The following is a 9,781-nucleotide window of genomic DNA, read 5'->3' on the forward strand; positions in this document are numbered from 1 at the left end:
AGTCCTGTCTGACTCTTTGCAACTCCATGGGATTTCCACTGAAGTGGGTTGCCATTTTGCTCTCCAAGGGATCTTTCCTACCCAGGGATCAAACCTCCATCTCTTGTGTCTCCTGCATTGGCAGGGGGAATTTTTACCACTGTGACATCTGGGAAGCCTGAAAATGGGACAGGTTAGGTATTTAACACTGTATCACTTTGCTTCTTTCTTAGCAGCTGACAGTGATTATGTTAGCTTCCTCTTCAAATGGATTTCCTGCCAGTCTGCATTAGTCTTTTTTCCCTTCCCTGTGCACCATGGGGAACAACTCAGTGAGAAGCAGGGGACTGGGAAGATGGACAGGCCAGGTGGGTTAGCTTGTGCAGGTGTGTGCAGTGTGTACTCTAGGACTTGATGCACTGCCGAAAGCAAAGCCCCAAGTGCAGTCTATGGGAAGGGGCTCCCCCTAATTAGCAAAAGTCAGATTTCTAAAGACAGGACAGTCTGCAGGGCTTTTTGGAGGATCCTGAGGGACCCTGCTTTTTATGTACTAAAAACGGGCATCGACTGTTTTTCCAGGCTTCGAGGGTCATTCCGTCAGAGCAGAGCATGAAACCTTTGGCAGAGCCAGGGAACCACATGAGTGAGGGTGCCTCGAGCGGTACACACTTCAACCTGTACACTGTAAGTGCAAAATCTAATGTTTCTGATAAAACTGCCTGATGTAAATGTTCTCACCTGTTAGAACAGTAATAACAAAACTACACAGCACTGTCGTTTATTCTGTGTCCCTGATGAGAAGGTGGGCGGTTCCCGGAAGGAGCCTCCCGCGGGCACAGAGGCCGGTGTCTCCCGGCTCTGGAGGCCCGAAAACCCGGCGGACTTCAGCCACGTCCGTGGACCTGGCCCCGTGGCGCCGACGCCCGCGCCCGCGCCCCGGGACCCAGAAGGCAGGTTCCCGCCCGTTGGCCGCCGCCAGGTGGTGCGGGCCAGCGCGGGGGGCTGCACCCGAGGGTGGCCGCCCCGGAGCTCGCGGCGGGAGAGGCCGCCGCCTTCCGAGCCCCCGCGATCCGGCGCGCGGTGCAGCCCCGGGCCCGGCCCGCCCCGCCCCCGGCGGCAGGCAGGGCGAACACGGCCGGGGACGGCCTCGCGGGCCCACTTCCAGAGACTGTGTAGCATCGCGCCCGGAGCCCAGAAGACAGGGCCGACACCGGGGAAATTCAGCTGCCCGACTCGCGTGGAAGACACCACCACGCAGGACCTTTCCACCCACCTCCACGCACGTGGCCAGGGACAGCAACCAGGGTCCCTCAACCTAGTCGCCACCGCCCCACTTAAACATGGGGACCGCAGAAACTACCAGGGAGGCGCCCCACTTAAACATGGCGGCTGGAGAAATCGCAAGGGAGGGCCCCCTCACAAACATGGCCGTCTCCCCGCCCATACGTAAAACGCCGACTCTGCTGGGTCACATACCCGAGGACGCCGAGCTGTGATTGGCCAGTCTTCTGGTGGCGTCACACGCCGCGGCGCGAGCCAAGGGCCGCCGGATCTCTTCTCCGGTGGAAAGGATCAAGCTGGGCGCGGGGCCTTGGCGGCGGGGCTGAGAGCGGCAGCGCGCCGCTCACACTCATGAGGAGCCGGAAGGTGAGGGGGGGCGGAGGCCGCGTGGGAGCTGAGGCTGAGCCACAGGACACCTCGGATGGAGGAGGGGAGGGATCTCCGCCTGTGTCTCGACCCCCGGAAGGGGTCTCCCAGGCCACGCCCCCCGGGAGCGGGGTTCTCCCAGGCCACGCCCTTAGGCGCCCCCACGCACACACCAGACACACAGATACACGGACCCTACGCCCCCCGGCTGGGGGCCTCTTGAGAAGGATGTTCCCAGACCAAGTTCTGGAATGGGGGGCTCCCTCTCCAGAGCTAGTCTGAAACCCCGATACTCTGACGCTGCCTGGCCCGGGGTCTGTCAGCCCAAGTTGGGGCACACGATGAGGGGTCCACCCCGGAGGGTGGAAAGAATTGAGGGGCTGTAGCTCCTGGTACTGGTTGCCGTCGGGCGGTCTAGGGCCCGGGACTGGATACGCCCTGCCTGGGGAGGTGGGCCTCTTGGGGATGGGAGCCGCACCTGGGCTCCCTGGTCTGCTCTCCTTTTTATTGTTTGTACCTTTGACTCAAAAGTGGGTCTCCTGAAGACCCCATGTGGATGGCACTTTCCCAGTCTGACTTCCCTGACTTGTGATGGATTGTTTAGCTACGCCGCTTGGGGATTCCCAGAATCCTGCAATGCAGGAGGCGCGGGTTCCATCCCTAAGTGGGTAAGAGCCCCGGAGGAGGAAATGGCAACACACTCCAGTATTATTGCCTGGAGAACCCATGGACAGAGGAGCCTGGAAAGAGTCGGACACGACTGAGTGAGCTCTTGCTGTTTGCAAGATCTTCCATAGTCCTTGACTTGCAGCATTTGTAGTGTTGCATCTGATTATAGATCTCTTTGCAGTTATCCTACTTGAAATTCAGCTATTTGATATTGCTGGGTTTGTGCATTGTTCTTCAATAAATTTGGGAAGTTTTCAGCCCTTATTTTTTCCAATATTTTTTGTACACCTTTCTTCCTGGTATTCCCATTACATGTATGATGGTTCATTTAGTGGTCTCTGAGGCTCTCTTCATTCTATTTCATCCTTATTTCTCTTTGTTTTTTGGTTTGTGTAATCTAGCAATCTATCTTCTTCTTTTTTTTTTTTTTAGCAATCTATCTTCAAGTTCTCTTATTCTTCTGATCCATATCTATTCTTGAGCATTGCCCACTCCAAACCCACCAGTGAATTTTTAATTTCAGCTATCGTAATGTTCAACTCCTGAGTTCCCATTTGGTTTTTTTATAATGTCTATTTTTTTTATTGATAATCTCTATTTGATATGATGTCATTAAATCTTTAATCATGGTTTCTTTTAAGTTCTTGAACGTGTTTAAAATGGCTAGTTTGAAGTTCTTTTCTGATAAATCCTGCATCTGATCACTGTCACAGGCAGTTTCTTTTACTTGCTATTATTCTAGTGTTTGGGTCTGCATTCCTGTTTCTTTGCATGCTTCCTAACTTTCTGTTGAAAACTGGACATTTTAGATACTATAGCAACTCTGGGTACTGTGTCTGCCACCCCCGCCCTGAGTGGTAACAAGCCCTCTGAGGAGCAGTTGCACCCCAGTATTTTAAGGACTATGTAGAAAACACCTAGACGCACCTTGCTGCTACCGGAGGGCCTACACAGCGCATGCCCCAGAACCAGGCAGGGTCTTGGCTCAGTCCCCCTGACAAGCCACCAGGGCTTTCACCTGGTAACTCTGGTGGCAGAGCAGGGAGAGGGGCTCCAATGAGTGTGTGACCCCAGCAGGGTCCTCTCCTGAGTTTGAAGTGGGAGTGCTGCTCCTTTTAAGGTTGTTCAGCACGAGCAGAACCTAAGCAGCAACACTTGGGTGATGGCAGCTGTCATGAGGGCCAGTCCATTTCCCCACACCCCACCTTGAGAAAGCCAGTGTGACCCGGGATCGATACATTTGGAGTTGGACTCTTAATGGTGAGACCTACTGGTGTCATATCTGGGGCTCCAAAGAGCTCCAGTACCACTGTCCTTTATGTCTCAGTGCAGAAAAGAATTCAGCAAGAGCAAAGTGATGGGTAAGAAGAGATTGTTAGAATGGATGCTTGTGCGGTTTACGAGTGGGTGGAAGAGGGGGTGCTGCACCCTGAGAACTTAGCAGGCTTCAGTTTCATAATCAAAGGAGAAGTGGCCAGGGGGAGAAGAACTTTGTCTTTCTTGAGTAGACATCGTGCTTCCATCATCAGCTCCTCCTCCAGGCTGGGCAGGGGAGTTTTCTTGTCCCTATGTGGTCAAAAAAGGTCCACAGATTATTGTTTTGTGTGTTCAGAGAGCACATCCTAGGGATCGTTACCTTACTGAGCTCACTGGGCAGGACGTGGGGCTCACGTCACCACTGTTTTATTGTTTGAGGGCATGTCTTAATACTTCTGTCTCATGGTTTTGTTGCTAAGCAAGCCCGCTTTCTCAAGTAATTGCTAACTTAACAGGGGTCTCCCATATTTTTTCCATTTACAATCTCCTAGTGGGATTCTCCGGAGAAGGCAATGGCAACCCACTCCAGGACTCTTGCCTGGAAAATCCCGTGGACGGAGGAGCCTGGTAGGCTGCAGTCCATGGGGTCGCTAGGAGTCGGACACGACTGAGTGACTTCACTTTCACTTTTCACTTTCATCCATTGGAGAAGGAAATGGCAACCCACTCCAGTGTTCTTGCCTGGAGAATCCCAGGGACGGGGGAGCCTGGTGGGCTGCTGTCTCTGGGGTCGCACAGAGTCGGACACAAATGAAGCAACTTAGCAGCAGCAGCAGTGGGATTCTCCAGGCAAGGATACTGGAGTGGGCCTTCCTCCAGGGGATCTTCCCAATCCAGGGATCGAACCTGTATCTCTTAGGTCTAAGGCTCTGCGGGTGGGGGCGGGGCAGGGATGGGTGAGAAGCTGCTGTTAAAGGTTTCTCAAGGAGCTTGTGTGATTTCTGATCTCTCCTCTCCACTTTGGCACGTGTTGCTCCCCATCCAGCCGGTCTGTCTCCAGGTCCCGGTTAATGTAGCTTGCCCTCCACGACTCCCTTCTCCCTGTCACCCACCTCTTTCACTTTCAAGTTCTCACTTGAGCTTTCATGTGTTGTTTGCTGAGTGTCTGAGTGTCCCCATTCTGCAACAGAGAAAGCAGTTAGTGAAGAAGCTGGTGAGACTCGCATAAAGCACGGTCTCATCTTCATTTTGACAGACGTGCGGGTTGCTGGCTGCAGGGAAACTGAGGGAGGCCCGGGGCGGGAACTCCCTTGTCATCTTCGCTGCTTTTCTGAAAACCTAAAGTTACTCTTAAATAAAATGATTGTAAGCTTTATTGTTTTAATTAATCCCTTCCTTGTTACTAGAAGACTTAATTTGCCTTCTGAGCAAGGTGGCAGTAGGGTGGTTTGTCAGCATCGAGGTCTGTCCACCAGCAGCTGGAGCGCCTTCAAGCTAATGGAATTGGGACCCCTCCCCTGAGATTTCAAGGAGGGGGCATGGAGGGGTGTCTTTTGGTTTTTTCGCTTTTTACCAAGAACTCGGGACACCCTGTAAAAGTTCGAGAACCTTCTGAGCAGGGACACAGGCTGCCGTCTTTCCACAGTCACTAAAAACATGGGGGCGGGAGGGGCCATCTCCAGGTGTCTGACTGGCTTCTGGTCTGGCCCAGCTGGCAGGTGGAGTGCGGTCCTCAGCGCGCCTCCGAGCTCGGAGCTGCTCAGCCGCGTCAGCCTCAGCCCAGGACACCCACGTCGCCACGTCTGCCCAGACAGCATGTCAGGTGAGCCTCACCCCTCGGAGACAGGACTGGGCAGAGTGTCCACCTTCCCACGAGACGCGTTGCGTTAGAAAGCCTGGGGCAAGGCCAACAGACCAGCATGAAGGTCATGGTGCTGGGACCGTGGGAGGACCCACCTCAGGGCTTGTTGCTGCCCTCTGAGGGCAGTGGGCTCAGCGGCCTCTGCCAGGCAGCCTGAGTGACGTGGGCACGGGCTGTGCTGCTCCCCACTGTGGGCAGGTGGGGAAGGAGTGTCTGCCGTCCTGGGTATTGCAGGCCTGGCAGCCAGGCAGCCCTGGCTCCTGGAGCTGCTCCCTGAGCCACAGCCGGGGGTCTGGCTGGACTGGGTCTCACAGCCACACCGGCCTGTATCTCCCAGGGCACTGCTCCTTAAAGCTGCGCTGAGTCAAGTCCCGTTCCTGCACCGGGACACCGAGCTGTCTCCTGGGAACCCACATCCCAGCAGAGACAAACAGAAGCTGGTTCTTGGGTTGTCATTTCACTTGTCACAACACCCTTCCGGGGACAGCACTGGGCGTGTCTGTACTCTTTCCCAGCCATCCATCTGGACACTGCCCCTTCACTGGAAACAGTGAAAGGACCCTGTCCTCAAAGCTGTGGTTCCAGCAGAGACGCTGTCGGCCAGGAGCAGGACGATCAGCCTCCAGGGTTGAGGCATGTTAATTATATGCCATCTGCTTCGTATCCCAAGACATGTCTGGTGTCCCCTTGCATGTTCTCTCCTGACAGACTCCCTCATCACACAAAGCCACCGACAGGCGGACGTCCAAGAAGTTCAAGTATGACAAAGGTCACCTTGTGAAGGCAGAGCTCCAGAAGCATCGGAGTGACAGCGCTGCCACGCCCTCCGAGACCCCGGGTACACACGACCCTCTGGCGTCAGCCGAGGATGGGGCATCGCTTCTGGGAAAGGAAGCTGGCGGCTCCGCTCCCCAGGGGACAGCTGGTCCCCTCCCAGGGCGCTGCGGAACCGAGAGCGATGCCAGCCCGGCAGAGACTGAGGACGAGCCGCTCCCACCGAGACATGGGGCTCCTGTGGGAGGAGAGTCCAACGGTGGCTGCCCCGCTAGGGACGGGGTGGCGCTGGACCTGGAGCAGGGCCCCGCGGCCCCACTGCTCCTGGACGGCAGCGCCCTTCTGGACGACGACAGCAACCAGCCAATGCCTGTGAGCCGCTTCTTTGGAAACGTGGAGCTCATGCAGGTAAGGCCAGTGCTTCTCCCGCCTCAGGACGGGCATCCCTGGCAGACCGCATGCTCGGTCCTGACTGCGGTCCACATGTGTGCACGCTGCTTGGTGCGGGTCAACACAGTAAGAAATGTCACTAGGGAGGAGAGAGCAAAACAGGTGCCAATTGGGGGCCCCACGCCCCTAAGTCTGAGAACTGATGCCCTGGTGAGCGCAGGTGTGGGCAGGCCTGGCCCTGTGTGAGTCTGGGCCCCGCTGTGCAGTGCGAAGTCGTGGCTGTGGCCTGTGGTTCTCTGGGCACCTGCCCACACTTGCCAGGCTGGCTCCTGCCTTTAACCCACTGCCTCTTCTTCCCTCCATCATGCAGTGGGGAATTGAGCCCACAGTGGGGGCTGGAGCCAGGGGGCTCATGCCAGGTGTTTTCTTCCCTCCAAGGACCTCCTGCCAGTGTCCTCATCCTGCCCTTCCATGAGCAGACGCGAATTTAGGAAAATGCATTTCAGAGCCAAAGACGACGACGAGGATGATGCTGATGGTGCGGAAACGTAGCGGGTGAGAGGCTCACGCTGGTTCTCTGCACGGCTAGTACCATTGACAGTGATGATTTTGCAGATTACGGGGCTTATTCAAAACACGTCCCCAAGAGGACGTGCTCGTAATCAGCACTCAGCGCTGACCCACACAGGTGGGCAGTCCCTGCGGGAGGCTGGTGCACGGGGGCTGAACGTCCTCAGGTATAAAGCTGCTGTTTCCACAGTGATGTGTTTTCTCCCATCTCTACACGTGGTGGTGGGTTGAGCCAACTTCTCTCATAAATGAGAGACATCTCTGTCAAGAAAACTCTTCCCTCAAGCTCTCTACTTTTGATAACATGCAGGTTTATTTTCCATAATCAAAATTTGATCATTCTTATGACTGATTCAATGCCAGTTCTTAAAGAACTCTCCTTTATTTCCATACACAAAGTTTATGTTTACCTTGGACATTTAGCAAAATCCATATGGAAAAGAAATAAAATATATTTTGAAAATGTTTTAAGGAAGTTTTCTGTCCCTTGAGCTGTATTCCTTCAGTGAGAAAGCTCATTCTGTCCTGCCTTCTCTACTCAAGGCTGGCTTGGCCCTTGGGTCCATTCAGCAGCCAGGGGTCGGGGGAAGGGGTGGGGGGTGGGGGGCCTGGGTACAGCCCCCTGAGCTGAGAGCATAGGGCTGTGGACTGGAGAGGACACGGCCCCTCTGGTGAGGTCATGGGGTCTCTGAGGTGGCAGGTGTTGGGTGCGTCCCTCCCCCGTTTGGTGGGGGGCCGCTGTCTGGTGAGGCCATGCTCTCTGTGGTGCAGGGTTGCCGGGCACCGCTGCCCAGCTGAGCTAAACCGCCAGGGTCGTCGTGTCACGGGGCACCTGGGTCACGTGCCTCCCAGTGGGCTCTGGAGAGGGACGGGGCCTGCTTGTCTGCCACCACCTCCTGTCACCGGCTGCTGGCAGAGGACACCAAGGCCAGGGACAAGGAGGGCGTCCAGGAGGAAGCTTGTCCTGAGTGACGGGTGCAGGAGGGGAGCGGCTTGCAGTCCCAGAGGCCGAGCTAGGTTTTAATGAGCAAGTAGCAGTCTCGCTATTTCTGGGCTGGTAGACACTTCTGGTTCAGCTGGACCCCATCCCCCTCAGACATCCTGTGAACCATGTTTGGGAGCAAAATGTAGTTGAAGTGCCCAGTGAGGCGCCACAGTCCTTGACAGTCCACAGTGCTGCCCCGAGGTGCCTGTCGCCGCAGCCACTCTGCCTCCGTGTGACCGCTGTCCCATCGGCAGCCGTGACGGCCCCTGCTCTGAATTGTTCTGCGATTTACTGATGACAAACTGCTTTAATGATGGGACGATTCTGCTTGTGAGCACTGTGGCAGCAGCCAGGGAGAGTAGTTTACAGAGATTCTGCAAGAATGACTGTTGTGACTGCAGCGCTGGGGTGCCTGGGGGTCGACCGACCTGCTTCCGATTTCAGGGGACTTTACGTTTCACCCACACTGGCTCCCAGGAGAAGCGTCACCCCTGCAGGACATGTGCCTCCTCGTGTTCCCACCAAAATGCAAAATGTCACCTTTAGTCTTGGAAGCCCAAGGTCTGGCAGCTCACGGTCCTCGGGGAACCTGGAGAGGCTCCTCCCCAGCCCCCCAGTCTGCCCTGTCAGCCCCGGGCAGCTTCTTACACGTTCTGAGCCTTTCTATCTCTAACCCACAATAGACGGTATGGTGGGTCGTCCTGCCCACCCCCTAGCACCAGCTGGCACCCCTAAGTCACAGCTGTGGTCTCTTGTGGCGCCTGGAGGGTCACACTGAGCCCAGGGAATGCCCTATGGACTCTGCTGGGTGTTGGAGGTGGCAGGTGGCAAGTCTGTCTGTGGCAAGTCTGTCACCAGAGGAAAACTCGCGGTGTCCCTGTAAAGAGGGGCTGGGACCACTGCGACGCATCTGGGGAACCTGTTCTGTACTCACACGTCAGACAGCACACCAGCCCAGGGTGACAAGCAAAACAGGAGGAACACGGACCAGGCCCGGGACGAATTAAAGTTTCAAAAAGCACATTACAGTGCATGTTAAATTGCTCTAATTGTGAGTAATCTGAGGGTGCATCCTGCTCAGGGTGTCTGGGGTGGGTAGAATAAGGAGGCAGGTCCCGAGGAAGCTCTGTGGAGCTGCTTTCCAGAAACATCAGGAAGAGGCTGGAATGAGTGCACCCCCACAGCGCAGGGTGTTGGGGATTTGCAGGGGGCACTCAGTGGAGCTGGAGGGACCAGGGCTTCTGGGTGTGGTTGGGACTCCACTGCACAGACATGACCGCCACACTCTGGGGCCGCCGGCCCCTCCCACGTCCCCAGTTCCCATCAGACCAGGTCAACACCAGGAGTTGACACAGCACTTCTCAAATCCCACACAGGACTGGCACTTTGTAAAGTGTGCAGAAGGACTTCCCTGGTGGCCCACTGAGACTCGAGTTCCCAATGCAGGGGGCCCAGGTTCCAGCCCTGGTCAGGGAACTAGATCACACATGCCACATTTTTAAAGTTCTTTAAAAATAATAATTAAAAAAATTAAGTGTGTGTATGTTTCAGTGACATACATAGAAAGATTTGGGTCAGTTTTTTAAGTCGTTGACCCCTTATTTTTCTCATTTTCGTCATTCTCAATGAAGGCAAACTTTTTTGACATG

At 55.4% G+C, this 9,781-nt stretch overlaps 1 protein-coding gene and 1 long non-coding RNA gene across 3 annotated transcripts in view; one reads left to right on the top strand and one right to left on the bottom strand.

Moving 5' to 3' along the window:
- The window catches only part of LOC121820790 (uncharacterized), a 22,334-nt gene extending 20,599 nt beyond the window's left edge, over positions 1–1,735 (bottom strand). For both annotated transcript variants that reach the window (XR_006061489.2, XR_009595727.1), the window contains exon 1: positions 1,456–1,735. This is a non-coding gene — a long non-coding RNA (uncharacterized LOC121820790). The remainder of the gene's footprint in view (positions 1–1,455) is intronic.
- On the top strand, positions 1,532–7,612 carry C12H1orf174 (chromosome 12 C1orf174 homolog). Its single transcript, XM_027975721.3, has 4 exons — positions 1,532–1,626; positions 5,264–5,374; positions 6,122–6,595; positions 7,016–7,612. Exons 1-4 carry the CDS (start codon positions 1,612–1,614, stop codon positions 7,127–7,129), a joined length of 714 nt encoding a protein of 237 aa, XP_027831522.1. The 5' UTR covers positions 1,532–1,611; the 3' UTR covers positions 7,130–7,612.
- Positions 7,613–9,781: the final 2,169 nt, after the last annotated feature.

Source organism: Ovis aries, chromosome 12, assembly GCF_016772045.2.
Source record: "Ovis aries strain OAR_USU_Benz2616 breed Rambouillet chromosome 12, ARS-UI_Ramb_v3.0, whole genome shotgun sequence".
In the NCBI taxonomy this organism is placed as follows: Eukaryota; Metazoa; Chordata; class Mammalia; order Artiodactyla; family Bovidae; genus Ovis; species Ovis aries.

Bases quoted from the DNA above. Each gene is read 5' to 3' on its own strand.
- C12H1orf174 (XM_027975721.3), top strand. The intron at 5,375-6,121 runs GTGAGCCTCACC...CTCTCCTGACAG, and splicing joins CTGCCCAGACAGCATGTCAG to ACTCCCTCATCACACAAAGC. The intron at 6,596-7,015 runs GTAAGGCCAGTG...CTTCCCTCCAAG, and splicing joins GAAACGTGGAGCTCATGCAG to GACCTCCTGCCAGTGTCCTC.